Source organism: Panthera uncia, chromosome F1, assembly GCF_023721935.1.
Source record: "Panthera uncia isolate 11264 chromosome F1, Puncia_PCG_1.0, whole genome shotgun sequence".
NCBI classification, from domain to species: Eukaryota; Metazoa; Chordata; class Mammalia; order Carnivora; family Felidae; genus Panthera; species Panthera uncia.
The window spans coordinates 20,723,195-20,750,079 of NC_064813.1; the positions used below are offsets into that span (position 1 = coordinate 20,723,195).

At 51.5% G+C, this 26,885-nt stretch overlaps 1 protein-coding gene across 1 annotated transcript; it reads left to right on the forward strand.

Annotated features, from left to right (window-relative positions):
- Positions 1 to 20,523: 20,523 nt before the first annotated feature.
- Positions 20,524 to 24,356, forward strand: FAM163A (family with sequence similarity 163 member A). The gene is made up of 2 exons (XM_049634059.1): positions 20,524 to 20,632; positions 21,196 to 24,356. Exons 1-2 carry the CDS (start codon positions 20,540 to 20,542, stop codon positions 21,601 to 21,603), a joined length of 501 nt encoding a protein of 166 aa, XP_049490016.1. The 5' UTR covers positions 20,524 to 20,539; the 3' UTR covers positions 21,604 to 24,356.
- Positions 24,357 to 26,885: the final 2,529 nt, after the last annotated feature.

The following is a 26,885-nucleotide window of genomic DNA, read 5'->3' on the forward strand; positions in this document are numbered from 1 at the left end:
TTATGTACATGTGTAAAACAAATATTGCCAAGTATTTTCCCATGGAGTTTTACAAATTTTCATCTAACAAAATAGGGCATCAAACCCCAATCTGATCAGCACTAGGTATTGTAATTTCCCCTAATTTAGTAGAAGGAAGAGATATGTCAATTTGCACTTCTTTGACTGTTAGTAAGCTTGGATATTTCTACACGTGTTTATTAATTCATTTCATCCTTTGTAAACTCTCCATTTCTGTACTTGCTCATTTACCTATTTGATCTTAATATATTGCTTTATCATCAAGATTGCTTTCATATTTACGTAGTAACTTTCTCAATTTATTATTTACCTTTTCATTAATTTTTTGCTCTGAGTTCTTTCATACCTAAGTTTGAATTTTGAATGTATTTAGGTTTTTATTCTGTGCCTATAATTTGGGTAACCCACTTCACTAGCCTGGGTTACAAGTCAATTCATAACTCTTATTTCTCTAATTCATTGTCCAACCCTAAAGTGTTTTTATTGGCAGAAAGTTCAGCATCTCCCTCTTGAGGCTTCTCTACCATCTTCCCCAAAACCTTAAGGGTCTCATTCAACCCAGAGGAGACGACTTCTGTTTCTAGGTAGAAGACTGGGAAAGAAACTAGAAATTCTGGTGAGTCTGCTTGCATTGATTGATGCTATGTGGCGTACTGCTGAATGCTAGCTCTGTGCTGTCCAATGGACATGTATGTCCACTGTAGCAAAGTCCTCCTGCTGATGTGGTCCCTGAACAGGCCATGGTCCCAAGTTAAATAGCTCTTGGTTCCCATCCAGCCATTGTTCCCCACGGCGCCATACTATTCTAAGGCAGCTGGATGAGGAGAGGCTTCTGGCTTGAGCCAGGTGACGTGTCAGAGCCAGCAATTCGCCCACAACTGTGTGCCCTTCACAGACATCCACTTTCTCCCCGCAGTGCTTTATTTCCAGCAGACCTTGGTCAGGGCGACTCCACAGGATTCTCTAATTTCAAATCTTGGGAAGAAGGAGTTAAAGTCTTGGTTTCTGCCCTCTCAGAAGAATCTTGGGATCCTTCTACAAATTCATACTCCGATGAGTTTTCAGCTTGGTGCATACTAAACGGTCTCCAGAAGAGAGGTACAGTTTTCTTCAAGCCGCAGAATGTTTGGGTGACCTTTCCTGGAGGTCAGTGGATGCCTACTCATTGGATCAGGCTGCAAAAACCAGAAATCACTCTACCCATTTTTTAGAATTATTTTCCTTTTTCTCGTTATCTTTATTTTTGTTTTATTTCATTCCATCCATTTCAAGAAAGATGTATTTAATACAGGGGATTAGGTGCTTACAAATCATTGGCAGATCTAAGGGGCAGGATCTGGGCTGAGCCCCTACAGGTGACTCCTGGAATAATAGCACCACGTCGGGAAGCTGAGGGATCATGAAGCGGACACTGTAGCTGCTGGCCATAGCTGCACATGGCCTAAGCTATAATCCAGAGATCAGGAAGCTGCCACCACAACTGTTGGCTCCAGAACTGCATGGATCCTGCCGGATCCACTCGTGCAAAAAATAGACGCCACTTGCCCTGCCTCTTGAGAGACCCCGAGACGTCTGATAACCCTGCTCCAGAAAACTCCATGTCTTAACTTGCCAGCAGAAGCAGCAGAAAAGCAGCGTCTGCCTCACTTCCACTTTCCAAATCTCGCACAAGTGCATCTGGTTGGCTACACTTTAAGTTGTCCAGAACCCTCGATACAAGAGAGTCTGGAAAACATCACTTTTAGCATTCTAGCCTTGGCCTTGCAGTAAGACAGGCAAGAAGGAGGATGGAATAGACATTGCACTCCATCCACCATACCAGTCATTTGTATCTATATGACAAGAAGAGGCTGCTCAAGTGATTCCCGCATGAGGCAAGAAAATCTGCTGCAAAGTGACTGTCCCTATCTATGGACGTAGAAGCATCTGGCGTAATTTCCAAAGCCCCACATTACCCAGCAATACCTTATGCATCTATACTTAACATCCCTCCTCCAAGGTCTTTAAAATGTTCTATTAGAATGGACGATTGTTGGATGAGATCGTAGATGTGCCTGGATGGGGGCGGGGGGGGGGGGGTATTCCAAGAGGAAAGAAGGGTCTGTGGCCAGAGCTGAGGCCCTGTCCCACGTCTGCTGTGGACTTTACTGTCAAGCAAGGGGGCAAAGTCGGCCCAGTGAATCAGCGCCAATCAGTTCAAGGCCAGAGGGCCCTGTTCACATCTGTGGCTCCACATCTTCTGATGGATGTAGGCAACTTGGGGCTCACTCTGAAGATGGAGACAAGGATGGTGAGAAACCGGAAGCCGTGCTGCTTGGGGAAAGGTAGAAGGAAATGAGAGCACCTAGCCTGAAGAAAAAGAAAACTAGGGGGAGATGCTCTTTTGTTCATTCAGTCAGTGAGTGTTTACTGAGTCGTTTTTGTTCGAGGCACTCCCCTAAGCAGGGACAGGATAAAAACCTCATTCCTAGGGGTGCCTGGGTGGCTCAGTCGGTTAAGCATCTGACTTTGGCTTAGGTCATGATCTCGTGGTTTGTGAGTTTGAACCCCACATGAGGCTCTCTGCTGTCAGCGCAGAGCCTGCTTTGGATCCTCTGTCCCCCTCACTCTCTGTCCCCCACCACTTGTGTGCTCTCTCCCTCCCCCCACCCCCTCAAAAATAAATAAACATTAAAAAACATTCCTGCTTGCACTAGACTTGCAGTTTAGCAAAGGAGGCAGGTTTTTTTCACGATTAAAAACAATTATAAATTATGAATTATAAATTATGCCAGCGCTATGAAGGAGGTTTCCATAAGGTCGAGAATAAGAAGTGATTACGTCTGCCTAGACGAGTCAAGGAACACCTAAAAGGAACAGGAGGGGTTCCTGAGCTGATTCCTCAAGGAGAAATTGAAATTTGCCAAATAGATCATGGTGGAGAAGGTGGCCTAGGAAGACAGAACAGTATATAGAAGGATGGAGAGGCATTGAGAGAGATTGGCTTACCTAGGATGCATTTCGGTATTTTTGGAGCAAAAGTGCAAAGAGATAATGCCAAGAAATAAAGATGGACTAGAAGTTAGGGACTGTGTTCCTCCTTACTCCTGGGCACATACCCGCCTTTATGCCTCCCAGCCTCCCGTGCAGTTGGGCAGGGCCTGTGAACAGCATGTGGGCGGGAGTATCGTGCATGGCTTCCTGGTCTGGCCCACAAAACCCTTCCTGCCGTGATCCCCCACCCTTCTCTGTCTGGATGGCTGCAGGCAGAGTCACTAAATGGGAGGACCCTGGGTCCCTACATTACCACATGGAAGGCCCAGGTCCCAGATTTGGAGGCTTCTCTGTCCTGGCAGGTAGCTGAGCAAGAAGGGCCTTGGACGCCATGCTATCTTGAGACTTGAGAAAATGTCTTTAGAAGAGAGACAAATCTGTCATAAGTGACCCTTGGGGGCAAACCAGCTTGAGCAAACAGACAGGAAGTGTTCAGCTCATCTTCTTTCATCTGTTACCCTCACCCCTCTCTCCCGGCCTCACACCTCCTCTCGGAAATTGAAGAAAACAGGAAGCTGGTCACATCTGGTCACAAGACAGCCACTAGCTGTCTTCTCTTCCTCATGGTATGCTCCTTCTCTTCCTCTCGCTGCCATGCTCAGCTGCTCCACTGTGGTGGCTCTTCCCCAGGGACTCCGGGGTCTCTGTCCTTCTGATGCTGTGCTGCGTCTGCTGCATTAGCCTCCACAAAACAGTGGAGCGGAGAAGGCAACCTCTCCTTTGGTGGCCCAGCCTTCCACCCTCCTGCCCCCGAGGCTCTGGTGCGTAACAGATTTGATTGGCAGGTAGCGAATAATTAGAAGGGTGACTTCTGTAGGGCAGAGGGGGATTTAAATGGATACGGAGCCTGGCCAGTCAGATACTATAATCTAAAGGGACAGAAAGCAAGTTATTTCCCCCTTCGTCCTCCTCTGTCTCTTTTTCTCAGAAGGGACCATTCTTCCCATCTGTGACTCACAAGGTTTGATCTCTCCTTAGGATCTGTCCCCCTGTGCCTCCACAGCAATGCAAGGACACGGTTTGCCAGCAGTCCATTTCACAGAGTCTGAGCCAGTCAGTGTAGAGTTACGGTGGGCACCTGGGGTGGGGCGGTCAGAGTTGGGCTTTGGCACCCCACATCTGTCTCTCTCTCTCTCTGTCTCTCTCAGGCAATGTGATGTGCAGAGATGCCTACTGTAGTTCTCCAGAGCGTTAGTATCGGCTCAAACGTGTGCATGCACACACACACTCATATAACATACCTTCCAAGGTCAAATAATTCTCACAGTTCAGTCTAAACTCAAGAAGGAAAAATATCTTCTTAAATACAGCATCACCCATAAGGATTCCCCTGTCCACAGTAGAGAAATGATTTTACAGTGTTACCCAGACCAGCTCTGATTTGGGGCTGGATGTCCTCCCCTGACAGCTCTCTGTAAGGAGCCCCTGGACTCACCCACAGCCCCCAGCCCACTCAAGGGGACTGTGTCCCAGATACTCCCCATCACACTGGCCCGGATGGCGAAGTTTGAAAAGGGAGTGGAACAGCTCTTCTTGCTGTTGATGAGAAGAAACTGAGGGTAAAGGCTTCAGTCACTTTTCCCTTTTGTTCATTGATGATGGTTCAGTGCCCTTTCTGGTGGAAAAGCCTTAGAGCAGAGCCCAGATTTCTTTCTTATCATAGTCCAGCCACGACAATCCTCTCTACCGTGGCTTCTTGTTATGAGGCCTTGAGCCATCATATAAGAAGCTATAGCCCAAGAGCTAGCAGCAAAGGAGTTGGTGGCCACGAGAAAGTCTGGACTCTCGTGCCACCCAGCAGAGTTAAAGCAGGCCCATGAGCCAAAGCTCCAAGGGAAGCTTCTAGGGTGCAGCTTACACAGGTGTGTTCCACGTGAGAAGATTCATCAGGATGCTTATTTATGATTTGCGTACTTTCCATATGTTGCATTTCAATAAAAAGTTAAAATATAGTTTTACCGGATGTTAAAATATATTATGAAGCAGCTTAATAAAAAGTGGGGTTTATTAATAATTAATTATTAAATTAATTAATTTCTGAATAGCAAATTCAGAAACAGACCTGTATATGAATAAGTCTGAAATTAATATAATGTGTGCATAATATGTACATAAGATGATAATTTAGTTTAAGAAAATTAGGCTCAACTGGCAGAATTGGTTCTCTATCTAAAAAAATATACTAAAACTGAAATCCTAGGAGTATGAAACAGATCTATGCTGGGTGAAGACTTACATTGAAAAAATGAAAAATGCCTTACATAAACTTGTGTGCAAGAAAACTTCTAGTAGGAAAACTTTCCCATAGTAGAAAAATATTTATAGTATTTATGACACTGCACGTGTTAATGTGCCTAGTCAGTAGTTTTTCAAAGAACGTGGTAAGAGTTGTGAATTATACCTCCATAGATTGTTTGCGAGGATGTGAGAAAATGCACCAGCATACATTCCCAGTAAGAGTATAAATGCGGTGCGGTCTCTTTGAAGGGCAGTTTTGACAACGCCTGTCAGAATGAGCAATACAGACACACACCTGACCCAGGCGTGTCACTTCTAAGTGTCATCCCGCAGGTATACTCATGTGTGATGTAGAGACAGTCGTACAAAGATGTTCTTTGCAAAATTGTTTGTAGTAGCAAAAGACTGGAAATGACATAGGAATCCATCCGTAAAGGGCAGGTTAAATAAATTACAGGGCTACATTTTAATAGACTACAATGCAGCTGTTAAAGTAAGAAGGGAGACTGCCTTCTACTGATACGAAATGATATTCAAGATATATATGATATATTGACACACAGAAAAAAATGTGTAGAACAGAGTTTATAATATCTTCCCATTGGCATAAAAATAAACGTGCCTGTGTAATGTATCTTGAGAGGTACATAAAGAACTGGGAGAAAAAAGAGAAATTGATAAGAAAAGCACAAAATAACAAGTAGGAAAAATGAATGAAATTAAGAAGTGATCATTGACATAGAAGGAGGTCTTTTTTTTTTTTTTTTTTCAACGTTTTTTATTTATTTTTGGGACAGAGAGAGACAGAGCATGAACGGGCGAGGGGCAGAGAGAGAGGGAGACACAGAATCATCGGAAACAGGCTCCAGGCTCCGAGCCATCAGCCCAGAGCCCGACGCGGGGCCCGAACTCACGGACCGCGAGATCGTGACCTGGCTGAAGTCGGACGCTTAACCGACTGCGCCACCCAGGCGCCCCAGAAGGAGGTCTTTTTAAAGGACGTTTAATCCATTTGGGGCTTAAAAAAATGTCAGAGACTCAGATGTGCTCTGCTGCCTTGTCCCAGAGGGGTCACCTGCCAGGAACATTTTGAGGAATTGTGTATCATTCATGATTCCTACCAAATCCCTGTCTTTGTGTCTTTTTAGTTTTTTCTTCCGTTTGGCTTGTTTTTGCTTGTGGAAATGACCTCCTGTCTTGACCGTTCATACCTGATTTAAATGTAATTATTCTTCCTTCCTCGACCTGTAGAGGAAGACAGGAGTCTTCCTGGACAGAAACCTCCCTCCCTCTCTCCGTCCGTCCCTCCCTTCCTTCCTTGCTTCCGTTCTATTTTTATTTTTATTTTTGCAGCTGCTGTCTTCTTAGCCATGCCCTTCTTATACATTCTCCCTGTACCTCATCTCACTTGGTAGTCCTTAACCTCTCTGAAGTCACAGTGCTCTCTGATATCTGACAAAAGCTATACACTGCCTCTCTGGAAACTAGAAACACACACACACACACATACACACACACACAAGCTTAAAGTTTTGGAAGTTCATAAATGCTAATCTAGCTGTGTCTTTCTTTCTAACTTTACCCAAAGTGGTGCTGATGTAACTAAATTGCTACTGATTATTTTTCTTCAGACCAAGTAGTCTTTCTTTATGATTATAACCCACAAAAGGAAAGAAAAAAAAATTATCACATTGTCTCAGTCTCTTCGAGGTGTCTCATTCCAGGAAATTCAAATCCAATATGCAAAAAAAAAAAAAAAAAAAGGTTTGGAGAGCAATTTAAACCTTTAATGCACATTTTGGGAAGATCCCAATGGGAGAAATTGTATTCATAATATATATTTAAAAAAACTTCAAAATTTCATCTTCCCCCGTCTCCTGCTCTCCCTGTATCTCACAGATATGATGGCCACCTTGAGCCTCCTGTTCTGTCCGTCCTTCCAAGATGCTTTTCAAATGCCTTTCACACTGGCTCCTGGATCTCTCCTCCTGTCCTCTCATCGTCCAAGTGTATTCAGGTCAGTACTCTGACCTGTCTAGCTCCCATAAATTCAAATAGCATGGGACCTCCCAGCCTCTCTTTTACCCCAACTCTGCCCACTCCAAGAGATGAGCCAGTAGACATAGCTTAGCAGAAAGTAGAGGAGGAGAAAGCCTATAAATATTTTACCTTAACACGTTTTCCTGTTACACAAAAAAAGCGTGAAGTTGCTCTTTCTAATCTTCCTAACCTGTTTTCTGGCTTCTCTGGATCAACCTATCCTGGAGGCTTCCCTGAAGGGTAAACTGGCCACCTTCAGTCCCCCTGCACCCCCTCCTTAATCTCTATTTCTGGAGGAAGAGTTAGAAACCTGCAGTTTAGAATCTGTAAACCCCCCCACCCTCGACCCCATCCACAAGGTGCAAAGGGATCAAGATTCAGCTGAAGGAACCATCACAAGACGACCACTGCCAGATAAGTCAGAGTATGTAGCTCAGCCAGAAATATGATTCACTGAGATCCAGACGCTGCTTCCTGAGTTTTGCTCCCTCTACGTGCTAGGATGTCGACTGGACTAGTCAAGCAGGTCACTTGGCAGAAGAGTTTACCTTGGCAGTTCATAAAGACATGCAAAGCGTTAGTTGAGAATTACTAGACCCAGAATATGGAGCAGGAACCCTGTATATTGTGGGGTGCAGTGGCCTTGAGGATGTGCACATCCACTGTTAAGACGATGAGACATGTCTGGAGGTGAGCTCCCCCTTCCTGCTCACTAAGGGTGGGAGCTCCAGCCCGTGTGGCCAAGGGGATGGTTTTGTTCTGATGCAGTCACGTGCCTTCCTTGCAGATTCTGCTGGCCCTCTCACAGACCTGCTGTGTCTGTGCCCGGCTTGCTGGTGGAGTTCTGCCCAGAGCCCTTGCTGAAGCCCTGGGTTTGGGCTTCCGTGGCTTCCATAGAGGGCCACACCCGTGGCAGCAGAGGCCTGCCGTCTCCCTCACCTGATCTCCTGTGCCTGGACTTCTGAGAGTCCTCCCCGGGTGCTCTTGCCCATTTTAGAATGTTTTCTTTAAAATGATTCAAGGATTCTACATAAATTCTGCTGCATTTTTTTTTAAGGTCCCCAAACCCAGAAGCTGCCCCATTCCGCCCTGGATGTCTCACCCCCCTCCTGCCCTCAGTCTGGCCCAGTCACACCCGACAGGTGCAGAAATAGGCCCTGTCCTCTGGACTGGGGGTCAGGTCAGACCAGCTCTGTGATGCTCCCAAGCCTCCCTGTGCGACATGAGTTAACAGTTTCCAAACCTCTGTTACACTTGCTTATGTCCTGTGAGATTTGTCTTGGATTTGGTCTAAATTTCCCTCGGTCCAATTTTATCCCTATTTCAAATCCTGCCTCCCCTGGAAAGCCCTGAGCAAGCCTCCCACTTCTTCTTCCCCTGCTTTGACGACTGTGGGTCAATGACCAGTCTCTTACAGTCTAGCTCCCTCTGGCTGCCTTTTCAGTCCTAATGCCATGCTCTCCTTATCGCCATCTGGCCTCAAAAAACAAGCTCTCCGTCCCTCGCATGGCCTGTGTTCTTATTTGGATCTCTTCCAGCCAGCTGACATCTTGCTAGAGAGGAGAAACAAACCCCACAGACACTTCTGCCTTTCCTAACAAGCCTGTTTAGCAGTCATCAGGCCAGAGGCCTGGTGCCTGGGGATCTCAGAACACCTTCTGAACAATGGTAGACATCAAATACAGATGGAGAGAAACGCAAGTCTATGATGCAGAACCACGCACTTTGCGGAGGCCAATGGAGCCTCCTTCCCTCCTGCAAACGGTCAGGCCGGGAAAGAGTATGGAATGTGGGCTCAGAAGAGCTGGGGTAGCACAGACATGGGCCACTGTGCATGTTCCCACAAAACCCACGCTGGTCGTGGAAGAACAGTGCCAGCAGGGTGTCCCAGTGCTCCCGGAATTAGCTGCGTCCATGGCTTTTCTGAACTTACTGTTTTCTGTAGAATAAGTCAAAAAACTGCCATGCCTGGAGATCAAACAAGACGAAGCCCAGGGAAATTCTGTAAGCGGTGATGAACATTGTTTTGAAAGGCAGAAAGGGAAACAAAGCCAAGTCTAAGGGAAGCCACACCCTTAACAAGTTTACTGGGCTCTGCACCCGTCTCCCTGTAGCAGAGAGAACAGATCCACCACGATCGGTGACCCTGATTTCAAGAGCTGCAGAGACAAGGGTCATCTGTCCAAAATAGCCATCCAAAGTGACACGTAATTAAGTCCCACTTGTGTGTACAGACTATAAGCACAATGGGGGTTTGCGGGAGGAGAGCTCAGGACGGCTGTAAACTGGGACAGGGGGCACTGGGGGTGCCCATGTGATACTCTGCACTTCTGCACCCAGTTTCCATGACCCGCACAGTCGTAACTGAGGGACCACGTGTCCTTTGGGTCAGCCCTGGGCTGAGAGGAGCAGCCCTTCCCCCCCATCTTTGCTATTTATCTGCAGTAAACGCTTACTGATACCCCCGGACATTTGTCCGGAGCTCTGCCTGCTCCAGGGAGTTTGCAGGCTCAAGCACCGTGGTGGTCTGATAGGGACTGCAGTCAGCCCGGGCCTTCCAACCACCGGGCCTGAGACCATGTCCCCCACTGTTTACAATGCCCCCCTCTCCCCGTGAGCTCCTTGAGGGCGCTCTGTCTTGTCATGTTTGTGTTCCTGAGGCAAAACTCAATGCCGGGCACCGTGCTCAATAACTACTACTAATACTACAAATAATAACTACTACTAATAATAGTAAGTGGAGAATAAATGAGGAGAATGACATAGGGTGTCCATGAGTCTGAGACACAGAGGTCCCAGCTGGAATGCTAGTCAAGGTCATGATCGGGAACCTCAGGACACATTTGATCTGAGAGGCGTGACTCACATAGGAGCTGGGGTCATGCGTTGTAAGGGTCTAGATAGTCCTTGCTCAGCCCCGTCTGCTGAATTGGTCCTTACTGCGTCATTCGCATTCCACCGATCCAAGCCTGAGCTCAGCCTCTTCAAACTATTGCCACTAATGAGAAGAATATCATTCACATTTGTGCGTTACCGACAATTTGGGAAGACACTGCAAAAAACTTAGAGACCTCCTTTGGCACTAACCAACTGCCGGGATTTTTAACTGGCCAAGAGACTCAACAGAAGCCCCCCCAGACTCAGTCATTTTTTCTGGATCTCCTTTCTTTCCCATCCCTCCCTCTCTGGCCTACCTGCTACCCTACACCTCAATAAACTCTTTTAACTCTGTTATGTCGAGTGGTCCAGCTCTTACCACGTCTATTTCCAAACCTTGACATGGCCAACTCATCGAGGGACAAGTGAGAGAGAAGGGCCATCTCTTCTGTTGGCAGCAGAGGACCACAGGGACCCTGAGTCCTTGGAACAACATTCACTCTCCTTCGAAGCTGGCGTAATTTAAAATAACACCCCCTTTCCCATAATCCTTACTCTGTGAGGGAAGGTGTGTCATTTACTTTCATTTTGCAGATGAACCTCAAAGAGATCATCAATTATCCAAAGTCACCACAGGGAGCCTAGAAAGTAGAACTTAAGCGCAAATCTTAGCCCTCGTAGCCTGGTGCTCCTACAACTATCTGCAGCGGATGAGCCCAGAACACCCGGCTGTGTGTTGGAATAGCACTCTGCATACAAAGCAGCTTCCCCATTAGAGCTGGTCATTCCATGTTTGGAATGTACAGAACATCAAGCAGTTGGAGTGGAGCTTTACGAAGACACGGGATTCCAAGTCTGTGCCCTCAAATGGTCTGTAATCTAATGAAGGAAGCAAAGTACACCCCCACAGGACACGAGTGTATGAACAAATATAGTTGTCTGGGGACAAATAGGAAGGCTAACCAAAAATGTGCAACATTAAGTGCATCATGGAAGGCTTCCTGGAGGTGGTCAAAGCCCCTTTCTTTCTTTACTCTTTGGTCAAGTTGGACCTCAGATGCAGACGGTGAAGATAATTATGCTGCGTGCAATCATAGCACATTACCACTTACCATGGGTCTGTGCCAGGCCCCTCTCTTGCGTTATTTGCTTGTCTCTTCTTCCAGTCCTGTTCAACTCCTTCCATCGGCGGCCATTCTAACACTTAATGAGATCCATTGTTTTGGTGTGTGTTCTTGAACATGTGAACTGTTGATCTGTAAGCTTGGATTTTAAGTTTATGTAGGCACTATTTTACATCTCACTGTTTGGGGGTTTTTTGTCTGTTTTTCACTTAGCGCTGTGTTAAGATGTACGGTTGTTGCTATGGCCCATCTGGTCTGTTGCCTTCCACAGAGGCGTCATCCCTGATTTTACTTCTCCACTCCCCAGTGATGATCACTGAGCTTGCTTCAGTTCCCTGCCTCCATACACAACACAGCCATGAACATCTTTCACACATGACCCCCTTGTGGACGTGTCGAGAAATTTTGGGGACATAGACTCAGGCGCAGAATTGCTTCTTGTGGGGTATCTGTGAACTTAATATGACGAAGTAACACCAGGTCAATGGCTGCTCTCGCTACGCCCCTCCCGCAGTGTCCCTGCATTCCTGCAGATGCTCGGATCCTTGGCATTATCCAGCTCTCTAATTTTTGCCAGTCCTACCAGCGTAAAGTAAGAGTGTACTGTGGTTTCAATTTGTCTTTCTCAGATAGGCATGAGTTTGGGCATCTCTTCACTTTCCTGTTAGCCTTTTTGGTTACTTATTTTGAAAACCACCTGTCCATTGCATGTTACTACATCCAGGTTCCCTTTATCCCCTTGATGATTAGCAAGGGGTCCCTTTAAAAAAAATTATTTATTTAGATAGACCACATGCATGCACACGTGCTTGCAAGCAGGGGAGGGAGGGGAGCTCTGTGCTGTAAGCATAGAGCCCGGTGCAGGGCTGGATCTCAAGAACCCTGAGATCATGACCTGAGCTGAACTCAAGAATCGGATGCTTAACAAACTGAGCCACCCAGGCACCCCTGCAAGGGTTCTTTGTATCTCCTACAGAGGCCTCTTCTCAAATAGCACACACCTCTGTGGGGCCGTCGTTACCTATGTATTGGGCACGGAGGAACCTATCTGGCCATCGTTTTTCACACCTTCATCCTGGGGATGTGGGCCTGCCAATGGCCACAAGCACAGTCAGAGTAAAAGGAAACCCTTCCTCCGATCCCCTCTGCCAACCTCGCGTGAGGATTGCAGTCTGGGAAGTCTGGTAACAAGGCAAAAAAACCTGTTCCTTTTCTCCAGGGCTGCTAACCTGCTGTGTCAATTTCATGAGTTAATAAATGATTGGAGAAGGCTTACTTGCCTCAGAAGAAATTGAGATCAGTGGTGCTTAGGCCCCACTCAATTAACTTGTGCTCCTAGGGGGGCTGAGTGGGGAGCAGGGGCAGCCGGTCGTTAATTACATGTACCGCTGCCAGCTGTGGCCGCGCGTCTCCTGCCAGCATCGCTCAGGCAGCGAGGAGGTGACCCTGCGTCAGTGAGCTGAAGTCACTCAGGGCAGGGGCCCTTCAGACACAGCACAGGCACTTGGCCTTGTGAGGAGTGGGACACTCACTTCCCAACACGTCCTATCAGGTTGGCCGTTAATACCCCCCACCGGCCTCTACCAGAAGAATGGCCTTTAAGATCCCCCACCCTGGCGTCTTTGTTGGCCCCACCCCACCCAGGGTTGCCAGGTACCCTGGTTCTTCCGCACCTCCCTCTTCCTCCTGCCTTCTGGCCCACTTGCCCAAAGGACACAGAATCCGGAGCCAATCTTATGGGCGTCAGATGATGCTACAGACTCTGCAAAGTCACCTGCCTCCTTGCTGCCTGCTGCCTGAAGTCCTCCCAAAGACCTTCGTTCCTACATCATTTCCTAAAAGGGCCAGATGGGAAGACTCAAACCTGTAAAAAAGGCAGGTCCCCGAGCCCCTCCTCTGGAGATGCCTCGGTAGGTCTGGACTCTCCGTCTTTTAACACCCGACTCAGGTGATTGTTACCGTCAAGCTTATTTGAGAGACCCTGCCTCAGGACACCGTAGCTCCTGGTGTAGTTAGTGCAGATCTTTTGGAAGGAGAGACAGCAGCCTAATGGCAGGGCCCTGGCCTGGGGCCAGGAGGCTCCACTCCCAGTGCCTCTCCTGCTCCACCTCTATTTTGCTGTGTGTGGTTAAGCCAGTCACTTGTCCTCTCTGAACTTGGTTTCTTCATCTAGAAAATAGATAACCGGGCCAGATCCCTTAGAGTCCTTCCATTTCCATGTGTTTTTCTGTCAATAACTAATAGGTTAAACATGCATATTGCATGATTTGTGCTCAACGAACAACTTTGGCTTTTTTTTTTTTTTTCCTTTGAGAATCCTTTCATGTTAAAATGTATTCAGTGGAAGAAACCTCCCCCTGCCCCTAGATAAAAACTTGGGTCAGTCCCATTGCTGGTCACCCACTCTTAGGTGATAGTCTGTGGTGCCTCTCAGCTGTAGCTACAGACTCAACTTAGAAATTGGAATCATTGAACAATTGACAGTATTATGCTCCTCCTTTCTGCCAGTTTGGATCTGCTTTGGGCTAGAAGCAACTGGGGAGATGGGCCGTGTCCCTCTGCTGTCACACTCCCCCACCTCTTGCTTTCCTCCCGCTGCCCCCAAGAGCTGCTGTTTCACTAGCTGCCAGATTGAAATGGGGAGTTCTTACTGGTTAGAGAGCCGGGGAAGCCTCCTGGGCTTTTGCTTTTGTGGATGTTTTTTGTGGGCACTTTTGAGGGTCTCTGCTGGGCCCCTCTCTCCGGCAGCCCCTTTACCCCAGGCAAACACATCTCTCTGTCCCGGGAGGCCCTTGCGACTCCTTGCCCAGCCCCCGGGCATCAGGATGTCCAGCTCCAGCCTGGTGGACTGGGTTTTTCTCGTGCCTCCGGGTGGCCCTACTGGACAGGACGCAGGACAGCCAACCTCTGCCTGCCCCTCGGCCCCGCCCCTTGGGGGTTAGAGTGAGGATTTCGTGGCTCAGCAACAGCTCTTGTCAAGGAAATCTTCTGCACCAAATCTCCAAATTTTTGGCCCATCTGTACTTTACAAAGTGGGAGAAAGTTTCCTGGATCCTGAAACAGACGTTTTGACATTCCCATGTACACTTCCCTGCTCTCGGCCAGGGAAGAGGGACCTGTCCCAACCTTACTTTAGTCTTCTGATTTCTATCAATTGGCATCTCAATCAGACTTAGATAAGGGAGCGCCTAGGTGGCTCAGTCAGTTGAGCGTCGACCTCGGCTCAGGTCATGATCTCGCAGTTCCTGAGTTCAAGCCCCACATCAGTCTCACTGCTGCCAGTGCAGAGCCCTGTTTGAATCCTCTGTCCTCCTCTCTCTGCCCCTCTCCCACTGCGCTCTCTCAAAACCAAATAAACATTAAAAAAAAAAAATTAAGAAGAGTCCCACTCTGACATCCAGCTACCTGTGATTTCCGTATTAATGAGAGTGAGAGCATCTTTGAGAAAAGAAAGCCGGGGTGCCTGAAACATCCCAGGCAGATTCCAGGCAGTAAGGCCTAGACCTAGAAGGGAGGTGAAGGAGGGGATGGGCTGAGTCTGGAGGTGAACATCTGCCTTTCTCAACTTCTCCCAGAAATCTGCTCCTGAGACCAGCTGAACTCAGATGAGCACAGGGCCCGGAGGCATGCTAATGTCTGCCCTTTGACCCCCAGCTTCTGGCTGAGGCAGAGAACCCTGAGGAGGTCAGCCCATCCCCTGTGGAAGGTGATGCTGTGGGTCCACTTAACAGCTGGGTTCCCTCCCAATACAAAGACACCCAGTGGGGCCTTCCCCCTCAGGACAATGGGCAGGGCTAAGCCTCCCCAGAGGGCATCCTTCCTCTCCCCACTCCTGTACTCTCGGTCCCAGACTCCCCTGTAAATAAATTAGAGAATTTTCGTTTGAAGGGAGCCCCAGTAATTAGCCTAGACTGGATTCCTAAATGTCCTGGTAGGATCCTGCCTCCCCCTTCTCCATCAGCCCACCAGTGTGAACTTGCTCATCCGACCGTCCACTTGGTATGTTGTCCTGGGGGAGGTCAGGATACTGGAGTAAGAGGAAGGAGTGTGTGGCTCTGGGCACTGGGAATACGGGCAGGCCCAGGGAAGAGTGGGGAAGGGTATGGGGAAGAGTGTGTGGGGCCGTGGAGGAAAGGACCAGCCATGCAGGCAACAAGGACACGTTCGCCAGGGCACAGCCCAGAATTCTCCAGGAGCGTGAGCGACTCCCTGCCCCCCATTGAGCCTCACTTCCCAGAATAGGCAGGAGCTCGTGCCCAGTGTCCTGTGTTGGCCAGCGGGGTCCGGACAGCAGCGCTGAGGGCAGCAAACAAAGACGGGATAGGATGTGGCCTTACAGGTCTGTCCTCGGGCTCCTGGGCTGGGAGCCTCAGAGACTGAGGCAGCCATGGAGGTCGAGAGCCAAGGCCCTCTGGGGGTGTCCATTCAGAATCTTGGGGTCAGTTTGTCCTCTTGGCCTCTCTCTCCAGCTCTCACTGATCTTCCCCTCTCTCCTCTGGCAGGAACTGATGTCCTTGGCCATGACGCACCCCCAACCGCTGTCTGCTCAGGCACAGCCTGTGTGACTGAGCCATTGCTGCCCCAGCTGTTTCACGTGAGTGTGTGGCTCAGGCCAACCCTCTGTCCCCAGGAGAAGGTGTCTGGGCCCTGGGTAGCGAGGGGTGTCGGTGGGGAGGAAGTCCAGAAAGTCCTGGTCACAGAGGGCAGGCCTGGGAGTCTTTAGCGGGCAACAGGTTTGTCCTCTTTGGCCGTCCTTGGTCCCAGACTTGGCCACCACTGAACCCATCTGTTCAGATCCACTAGGCCCTGGGAGGGGACCTCTTTCTCCTGTCCTTTGGAAGCTCCTCAGAAGGCAGCTGGGTATTATGGAGACTCTATGGCACTGGCCCTCGGGTCCTGACTCAGACACTTGACTTTAGGCACATCATTTATTTAATGGTCTGGCTTCCTCTCCTGCATGTGGGGTTTTTGCGTGGTGCTGAGGTCTATTAGTTATCTCTCGCTGTATAATGGGACTACTACAAACTTAGCAGCTGAAACAACACACACTGATTACCTTGCAGTTTCTGTGGGTCAGGGATCCAGGCGTGGCTAGTGGGTTCCTGTCTCTGGGTCTGTCATAAGGCTGCATTCGGGTGTCTTGGGGCTACAGTTTCATCTCAAAGCTCAACCGGGGAAGGACCCGCTTCCACTCTCACTTGTGTGATTTTCCAGTTCCATTTAGGTCTTTGGACTGAGGGCCAGAGGCCACCCTCTGTTCCTTGCCACATGGGCCTCCCAGCATGGCGACTTGCTGCGTCCAAACCAGCAAGGGAAGGAGTTGGCTAGCAAGAAGGTAGTCAGAATGCTACATAATCTATTCACAGAAGCGACATCCCTTCATCTTTGCTGTGTTCTGTTGGTTAGAAGTAAGTCACAGAGGGCACCCACCCTCTAGGGAAGGCGACTACCCGAGGCATGGCTGCCAGAGGCCATCTCAGAGCCTCCCTATTGCAGGAAGGGCGGTAAATGGAAGGACACTTGTAGACTGTAGAGTGCTGTCCTTTGCATTGAGTTGCAGAGAGAACCTGAACCCACCGGAAATAATAGGAGCCACTGGTTATGGGAATTTCAATGCCAAATTGTACCATTAGTAGGGGGCCCTCAGGGAGAGTGGCTGGGACCTGGCTTGTTCCCTGCCCGCCCTTTATCTGTGCCTTCTTGGCTTATGATTTTAAGGCCAGATTTAATCAGACACAGACAACATCTGGGCCTTCCTTTTCCCTGCAAATAGCTGTGTTTGCAGGATCTTTTGGAGTTTCCAAGGGACTCTTGCACACATGAATCTCACTTTTTCCTCACAGTCATGCTTGTAAGCTGAGTTTTTTTTTTTTTTTTTAATCTTTCTTTTACAAGCGAGAAAGGAGGTCAGTTTCCAAGATGGGGTGGCTGCTAAATGGCACAGCTGGACCTCAGATGGGTCTTCAGATGTGCGCCTCTGCCTGCCCTGCCGTGCTCCCCGTTTCCAGGTCACTTGTGCCGTACAGCGTCAGGGTACTGAGAGAGGGGAGGCCAGGCGTGGAGGTCAGAAGGAGGGGAGGGCACTGTTCTTATATAGCTTCATAATTCGCTGCATCCTAAAACGGGCTCAGCTCATCCCAGGGGACGAGGCCGAGACTTTCAGGTAGAGTGGGTCACTGCTGCCTCCAACTTCAGGTCACTCCACAGGCCTCTGTCTCTTCAACAGCCCTCCCTGGTGAGCAAGCAGGGGAAGCAGGGGAAGTGGACTGATGTTGTAATGAGGGCACATACATTCTCCTAAAGCTGAGGTTCATCTCCTCACCCGCCCCCCGCCCCCAAACCCAGCGAATGCCCAGTGAAGCCCTGAAGCATGGCCCACCATGCATCTGGGCAAAGTCAACTTGGTCTGGAACAGTGATGCTCAGGTCTGAAAGTGGGAAGCGAGCCGAGAGATACAACTTGCTGCCCCCTGGTGGTGGGTCCGAGTCGTAACTGCCAGGCCCATGAAGGAAATGCTGCACCACGAGGTGATTATCAAGTACCCACTTGGCACCCAGCACTGTGTACAATGTTGCAGGCGTAGGAAGCAGTAGAGGACACAGCTCCTGATCCCAAAGGACCTCTAAAGTACTGGAGGAGTTAAGATGTTCCCATGTGAAACTTGACAAGCATTTTACCGGGACAAGATTTGAAAAACGGCCAATGGGGGAGCCTGGGTGGCTAGCTCGGTTAAGCTTGACTTCTGCTCAGGTCGTGATCTCACGCTTCCTGGGTTCGAGCCCGCATCAGGCACTGTGATGACAGCTCGGAGCCTGGAGCCTGCTTCCAGATTCTGTGTCTCCCTCTCTCTCTGCCCCTCCCTTGCTCGTGCTTTCTTTCTTTCTCAAAAATAAACATTAAAAAAAAAGAAAAAAAGAAAAAGAAAAGTGGCAATGGAAGGGGAGCCTGGTGGCTCAGTCGGTTAAGCATCTGACTCTTGATTTTGGCTCAGGTCATGATGTCGTGGTTTGAGAGTTAGAGCCCTTCATTGGGCTTTGTGCTGCTGGTGCAGAGCCTGCTTGGGATTCTCTTTCTCTCTCTTTCTCCACCTTTCCCCTGCTTGCTCTCTCTCTCTCTCTCTCTCTCTCTCTCTCAGAATAAATAAATAAACTTAAAAAAAAGTGGCCCATGGAAAGGCTTTGCAGTAGGAGTCTAGAGAGAGAACACCACTATGGGGAGGTCAGGGAGGTCTCTCAGAGCCCTGGATGGTGGGTAGGATCTAAACAGGTGGAGAAAGCGGGTTCATGCACTCCTCTACCCAGAGTTCTTCAGGAAACCCCCTCGCCTTGAAGAGAGTTAAATGCCAATTCCCTGCCTGGCTCACAGCCTCTCCCACTTCCTGCCTACCCTGCCTGAGCCTTTGCAGATTCGCTACAGGTCCTGGAACCCCCTGTGGTCGTTCACATGCCTGGGCTGTTCATCCAGCCCTCTGCACTTGTCTACTGGACAAGCTCCCTGTCCGCTTCCAGGACTCAGCTCAAGTGTAACATCTTCCAGGGAACCTTCCCAGAGTAGTTAGCCGCTCCCTCCTCTGTGTCCCCACAGCCCCTGGTCTGTGTGTCTTACACCATATCATCCGGTATGTGAAGTGTCTTTTCATCACGAGGCTCTAAGCTTCTTAGGAACTGGGCCTTCCTGGTGGACGGAAGATTCGTGGAGGGGGGCAGTGGGAGGTGGGGAGGGAAGACAAATTGGTGGTGAGCACGCAGGGAACTGGGGCAGGGCAAAGCCAGGGCACATGACGGTGGGGGGCAGGAGCGACCCGGGTGAGGAGGAAGCGCTCCTTCCGCCAGGTGAACACAGCAGGGCCTACACCTTCCTCAGGGGACTGCAGCTTGCGTTCCGGCCCCACTTGCCCTTTGAATGAGGAACATCCCGCCAGGCCCCTCGTGGCAGCCCTGGTGAGAGGCTAGAGGTGGGAGCACCCCTCTGGAAAGAGGGTGATGACTTAGGCCGTCACAGTTGAGTGTGAGATACCAGAGGGACGTGCGAGTGAAGCGTTTACCTATCAGTAGCGGGAGGCACAGCTGGAGACCGGGCTGGGGACGTGTGGGTTTCTCGGTGGTGGACCACACAGAGGGGAAAGCAAGGTGAGGGCCTTAGGGACCGATGTAACCTTGGGGCCTTTTTCAGGGGTAACACTTCTTCCAACATCTCTGTCCCTTTTATTGTCTTGCAGGTCACTGTTCCCTTTACTGAACGTAAGTGCTTATGGTCACTCTTCCTTCCTCAAGATGCCGAGTCTCCTCCCACCGTCCCGCTCCATTAGCAGGGCCAGCCGTGGTCCCCAAGTGCCCGTGAGGGCGGGAAGTCCCCCTTCAGTGCCTGAAAGGGAGTCTGCCTGAGGCCACACAGCCTCACGTCCAGAGCTCACCCCTGGCCCATTATCTGCATTAGCAGGACCCGTCCTCCGGCCTCGCCACCAGCTTCCGGGAGCCAGAATGCTGCCCGTTGCCCACTCCCCCTGGGCTTACCTTGCCCTTGTTTTCCATAAGAGTTGGAAAGAGAGGAGAGATGCCCCCGAAAGGAGTGTGGGTTTGAGCCAGGGCAGAACCGGGCAGAACTTTTCACATTCGGACCCTGTCCCCTCCACCTGGGTCAAAGGCTCAGGAGTCTGCTGTTTGTGTCCTGGAGGGCAGGGATTAAGAGCATGGCGTCAGGGGTGAACCAGGCTGGACAGGATCTCAGCCAAACCAGTCAAAGCCTCGGTTCAACGTGTGTGAAACGGGGATAATGGATAACTATCCCAAGAGGTATTTTGAGGATTAACCGAGACAGCCAGGGAAAATTTAGGGCAGTGCCACAGACTAAGCCCTCAGGAGAGGAAGCCGCTGTCTTTGTGTCTTGGAATCATGGGGTGAGTGTGTGGAGAAGGAGAAGAGAACTAGAGAAAGACAGCAAGATCCTTTGAACAGACGCAGAGAGCAGAATTATGTCCTCAGTGAGAACTCTGCCTCCTCTCTTCCCTCCTGCAGCCGTAGGCCTTCAGGTCCGGCTGGCCCAGGCACAGGAAGTCCCTGGGGCCCCTCCTATTCCAGCTGCCCTCAGGTCCGCCCAGCCTCCAACTGTGTAGAAAGTTCCAGGAGGCCTCCCCGCCCCACGGCCAGTGTGGCCGCCCCTCACCTCTCCGCACGCATCTTTGCAGAGTTTGATGGGGCATCGGGCGGATGACAGCGGGAACAGTTGTGATCACTGGCGGAATCCTAGCTACGGTCATTCTCCTCTGCATCATCGCCGTCCTGTGCTACTGTAGACTCCAGGTCAGTCCCCAGGGAGCACCGGGGGCAGAAACCGGGGGCCCACTTGGAGGGTGACAAAGCCCAAAGCCATGGAATGTGGGAGGCATAAGTTAAGGGGGCTGGGAATTGGGGGTGGCCAGAGGGAGCCATGCAGCCCCCACACCCTGTACACTTTGGGGTCCCCAAAGGCAGTGTGCTGGGAAGATGCTGGGTCACTGTGTTGTGTGTCCTGCGTATCTGAGCTTTCAGGACTGGTGGGAAAGGCATCCTTCTGGGGAGACGGAAGACTGCTCCCAGCTGCCCCAGTCCTGTCCTCCATAGGACAGACATGCCTCTCCTCTCTGCCGCCCCGCCTCTCTCAACCACAGCTCGGAGCTGGAAGCAGGGGGAAGGAAGAGGGAAGGTACTGGTCTCGCAAGGCTGGGACTGTGTATTGGTGGAACGTGGGCGTCTGGTGTTGCGTTTTAGTCTCGACACCCGGAAGCTCTCTGCACAGGGTCCTCCGTGGACAGGGGCGCGGGTGCCTTTGTGCGCTGGAAGGGGAGCATCCAGCCCTCAGGCATCCCTCCCCACTCTCCCCTCAGTATTACTGCTGCAAGAAGAGCAGGGCCGAGGATGCAGACGAGGAGGAGGAAGAGCACGACCTGCCCACACACCCCAGAGGCCCCACCTGCAATGCCTGTAGCTCCCAAGCCCCGGACGGCCGAGGCAGCCTGGTGCCTCTCACCAGCGAGCCCTGCGGCCAGCCGTGTGGGGCGGCAGCCGGCCACTGCACCACCTGCTCCCCGTACAGCTCCCCCTTCTACATACGGACGGCTGACATGGTACCCAACGGGGGCGGAGGCGAGAGGCTCTCCTTTGCTCCTACATACTACAAGGAAGGGGGACCCCCGACCCTCAAGCTGGCAGTACCCCAGAGTTACCCGGTGACGTGGCCAGGCTCCGGGCGTGAGGCCTTCACCAATCCAAGGGCTATTAGTACAGACGTGTAACCCCGTTCACCCCTGACCCCTCCACGTACCGATGCTGCTCTCCCAGCAGGAGCCATGGGGGCAGCAGGTGATCCCCTCCAACAGCCCACGAGGACTGTCTCAGTTTCTTTTTTTTGGCTTTTCTTGCCCCACGGTGGAATCCAAGCTATTGAGTGCAGTGAGGACCAGGGCAGGGCCCGGCCCCGGGGCTCAGAGGTGGGGGCTGGCAGGTGGAGCGGGTGGCTTTGCAGGCTTCCGTGCTGGGACGGTCCTCTGCCGGCTCTGGCCCCGTCATAACCGCTCTCGCTCCCCTCGCTCCCCCAGCTTTGGTGGACGGCGGGAGGAGGCGCACCAGGAAGGCTAAGCAAAGGCCCCAGAGGCCTCCAGACTCCTTGAGGGATGGACGAAAAAGGGGCCCAGGGCCAGGGGAGACGTGAGAATCTGAGGAGGGAGAAGGAGGTGCTCCGGGGACCTCCCCAGGACCCGCGAGCTACAAGGAATCCAAGAAGTAGCTCGCGGTCTAGTTTCGTATTTGGTCATCACGAGGGCCACAGCCTCTGCATCTGCTCCAATAATGGGCACTGATTCCAGAACACACAACAGCTGTACCGGCCCCCTTCCTCGTGGGACACGTTGAGTTGACTTTCAAGGTCACGGCATAAGGTTGTTTGTGGAGGATGCACCGAAAGGGTCATGTCTAGCCTTGTCTCCCCGCAGATCCCTGTTCTCGGCCTTGGGAACCAGCTGCCCCTGCCGGAGAACCTAGTTCAAAGTTTTGCTGCTGAGTTTGAGCAGCTTAGCGAAGGAGGTCTACTTGCTGATGGTCTCTGGGGCCCTGGCCCACCAGCCTGAGCACAGCGTGCGGGAGCAGTGTTGTGAGGGTGTGTGTGTGTGTGTGTGTGTGTGTGTGTTCTCCACCAGCTGGCAGAGAACACACACACCAGGGGCTTTGCCACCTTTGGGAGCTGCAGAGGGAAGGGTCTCTGATGTTCCAGCTAGAAAGGAAGAAGTGACCCGCAGACAGCAGGAGTGAAAGGTGATTAAGGTGGCCGGTCCCCATGGCAACCAGCTGGCTGGTGCGGGGAGAGCCTGCAGAGTCTCCCAGGGGACATTCCCTGGTAGCTGGATTCCATGGATTCTGGGCTTGCTTCCCTCCCACCGCTGCTCCCCCCAACCCCACGCCAGTCTCCAGCGGGGGGGGGGGGGGGCGGGTGCTGTTAATTGTCCAAGCCCCGCCCTCAGTCCCCACTTAGAACTAGGCTGTGGCCTTATGCCATTTGAAGGAAAGCACCTGATGGGTTTTCTGGTTTCCTCTACAGTAAGGGGTGGCTGCTCCCCCCTTCTAAGGGCGTACCTATCCCCCTCCCCACCACTGTGGCATCACAGAATGCTGCAGAGGGTGGGGCAGGGGAAGAGCTGGCCCCTTTGCTGGAATCCCAATTTTGCATTTGAGAAACGGCCAGGTGCAGCTGGGAGAGAGCGGGGCAGGGAGAGAATTCACCACACTTCTTGCTCCACTCTGTCTGGACACACTTGTCACCTTGCATCTCCTCTGTAATTAGTGCACACTGGCTGAAGAATCAGAGGACCTGGGGGTCTGGCACACACACTCTGGTCACTCATTAGCTCCAGGGCCAGTCATTTGTTGTCTCCGAGACCCCATTTTCTCCAGGAAAATGAGACCTGCCCAGATAGACCTAAGAGCCCGCTAGTACTCCAAACAGCCAGGACTTCCTGAAGAGACCTGTCCGCTATGCTCCTTTCCTTGCCCTCACCCTGGCAGGGGCTGGATGTACTTACCGACGGCCTGATCCAGTGTGCAAGGATGTGTGTTGAGGGCTGAAGGACCACGGTGAAACACAGGTTTAGCAGGCACAATGATTTTCACGGTCAGGGAAAAGCAACCATGTCTGATCCTACTGAGTGATTTCAAACAGTAGCATTTCCTAACATTGGGAGGCAGCTCTGGGTGGGGGTGATGAGCTCTCTCTCCCAGACCAGAGGGACCAGCCTAGGACAGCAACTTTAACCTGCTCCATCCCCTGAGCAGTCCTCATTGGGCCCAGGTACACCCCCTTGACATGAGCTTCTGGGTCTAGCAGCCATTGTGGCTTCCCGATGACCAGCCCCAGTGCCTCCCTGCCTGGGAATTTCACAGCCAATCAGCCACAGCAAGGGCTGTCCCTCCTTTGTACCTCCTGCCTTTGGAGAAATCAAGACAGCCCAGTCAACTATCACCTGCTTCTCGCATCGATCTATTGGGGTCCCTCAGTGAAAAGCATCTTAGACAGTCCCCTCTCCTCCTATAGCTTTCTTAGCCTAAATCTTATCAATCTACACACCAAAATCTGGGTTTTGGGCACTGGAGGGATGATGGGCCATGGCCCTCCCCCACACAGCCCCACAGTGCACAGGACACAGTCTCCAGATTGCCTGTCTCCCCGTAGCTGTGACGGTCTAACCTATGGAAGAGGAAGCCCACCCATTCAATTGTGCTGCACTTTTTAGCTATGGAGTCTGTGCTACGGGACACTCTTTGGACACCTTTCGAATTGTTCCCTAACAGGAAGAAAAGGAGAGGCTGGGAACACCCTGTCCTCTCCGCCATCTCGTCTCCACCGCCGTTTCACTGCTCCTGCTGCACATTTCCTGTCCTGCATCTTTGATAACTTGGAGTCACAACCAAGTGAATGTCAAAATAAATGAGGAATTTGAAATAGAAATCCCACAGAATGCTCTGTTATTCACCTGAGGAGGGGGCAGCTGGGCACGGATTTAAGAGTGAACGCTCCTTTTTATTTCCCAGAATGTCCGTTTTCAACACCAAGATGTACCAGCTGCTTCTCCCTTCCTGCTTCTGCGCTAATAGGTCTCCTCTGCCATGTCGCCTGCTGTCCCCCTGCCCGCCCTGCTACCTCAGTCAGAACTCGCACCCAGGGAGGATGTGTTGTTTGTTGGGAGAGGGGATGTGAAGATAGTAGCTGCTGCCGCCCCTGAGGCGGAAGTGGCCCAGCCCGCTTACAGGGAGCCTCACAGGGAGCAACCCAGGCTTCCGCCCTGCTCCCTGCCCCCCCCCCACCCCCTCACTGTCCAGGCCCCTGGTGTCCCCACCTGTAGTTCTGGGTTAAATCACCAACCCTCCAAAGCCTGAGGAGACCTGAACACACTGCCAGCCCTTGCACGTTGGGAAGACAGAAGAGGAGAGAGTTTGGGGATCAGAACCTGGCAGACGCCGCAAAACCAGGAGAGGCATGGAGTGTGGACCAGAGAACCCGGAAATAGCTTTGTGCGTGAAAGGGAGCGTCCGGGGAGGGTGAGGATGAGGATGGGTCTGTGTGCGGGACTCTGCGTGTGTCTGAGAGAGAGAGGGAGACACCCCCTCCCCTTCTCGGGGCCAGTGTGACTACAGCTGGGTGGGCAGTGGGCAGCCTGACCTGCAGAGCTCAGACACTCTGCTCCTGCAGGCCTCTGGTAGTGCCGTGGGGCACAGCTTCAGCCTCAGCCCTGGTGGCCATTGGCCACAGCGCGGCCACCAGTCGTCTTCTGGGAACAGAAACCTGAAGCTCTTCTGTCTCGTCACCACCCCAACCTCAAGACATCTCCTCCCCTGCAAAGTGGCTCAGGCCCACTCTATCCCTGCCTCTCAGATGGCTCCTCTGGGAGGTTGGGCTGCCTCACATCTTTGTGCAGCCCCAGGCGACGTGAGGGTCACAGCCCTGGCCCAGTTCTTCTCCCTGGTGGCACTCAGCCTCAGCCCCAGGCCTCGGGTCTTACTACACCTTCTATGTCCAAATGGGCAGGGACGGGAGGACGGGAGCAGTGGTCAAGATCACAGGTCCATCAACTCAGTACCCATGGGCTTCTGTGACCGTCACAGCCCTTGGTACCCTAGACACTGTCAGCTCCCTAAGCTGCATCATGCCAGTCCAGATCCCTGAGGTTTCTCCAGAGAGAAGCTTCTTCCACTGTCAAAGCTTCTGATCCCATTTTCTGTACTCAAGTTTACAAGTACTGCTCAGAGATCACTGATCATTTCCGGGAAAAGAGGACCAAACCATAAGTATCTGAGGCCAGGAGCTCCTGACAGCACAAAAGCAAGAAAAAGCATAAGGAGCCCAACTCCAACCCACCCCCACCCCCCCGCCCAGCCCTATTTGTTCAGAATGGAAATGGCCCCTAGTCCTTGAACCTCAGGCACTGACCTAGGCATGTCCCAGACAACAGTGACAAAGCCAGCCAGCACCTCTTCCTCCCTCGTCAGCCTGGTCCAGGCTGCTCCTCTCTCCTCCCTGTTTGGCCACCTTCTCCACCCGAGACCCCCGGCCCCAGTGGCCATCCGCCTTCCACTGCCTAACGTCTCCTTCTGTGGAGAACCCAGTAGCACACAAGCTCTTAAAAAATGCCCCTGCACCTCAGGCTTCTGAGAGTCCCCATAGCGTGTCTCAGGGTGCCCAGCACACAGCACCCTCCCGACCATCCCCCAGCCACAGCTGTGTGTGCTAGGCAAGCAGCCATCAGGAAGGAAGGGCTCCTTTCTCCCTGTGACCTAACATCCCAGCAGGTGCAGTAATGGAGTAATGGCGGTCAGAGGGTGGAGTTTTGTGTCAGACTTCGCTTGGAACCCTGGCTTTACCACTTGCCGTGTGACTTTTCAGGCAGCTTTTTGCTTCTCTCTGATTCTGTTTCCTCCTGTATAAAATTGAAATCAGAACACTTACCTTATTCTATCGCTGTGAGGACCGAGTGAGACTGGCACACGTGGTCGCCATTGTCATTACTAGGATTTGTAGGTGGGCCCAAACCTGAGTTCTGGAGGCAGCAGGACCCCAAGTTGCGATTGCTCAGGCCCCAGGGTGGAGGGCTGCTCTGGGCTGCATTTCATCTTCTTGCCTCTACTCTCCCCTGAGCCTTTCCTAAACCCCTCCTCCCTCACCACCTCTCCCTGCCTGTCCCAGGCATTGTCGGGATCACCTCTCTGCTCACCACAGCCTCTCTCTTCGTTCGGAGCCCCCTCCCCGATAACTACCTATGACCCTTTGAGAGACCAAAGCTCCCATCAACCCAGGACTGCATTTTTTGACCCACATTGCTCCAATGAACTGGACAAATGAAGGAGGGTGATCATATTCCAACTCAAGACACAGCTCTCGGCTCGCCTCTGTGCTTCTTATTTCACTGGCTTCCCCCAAGTTCAACATTTGAAAGTCAAGTCAGAAGGGATCCAGAGGAGCTCCAGCCCCTCCTCTTAAGCCGGGACTCCCCGACTCGTTCATCCCTGGCCCTGCTGGGCCTCACCCAGAACC

Coding starts and splice junctions, on each gene's coding strand:
- FAM163A (XM_049634059.1), top strand. CDS start 20,540: ATGACAGCGGGAACAGTTGTGATCACTGGCGGAATCCTAGCTACGGTC. Junction 20,633..21,195: donor TGTGCTACTGTAGACTCCAG/GTCAGTCCCCAG, acceptor CTCTCCCCTCAG/TATTACTGCTGCAAGAAGAG.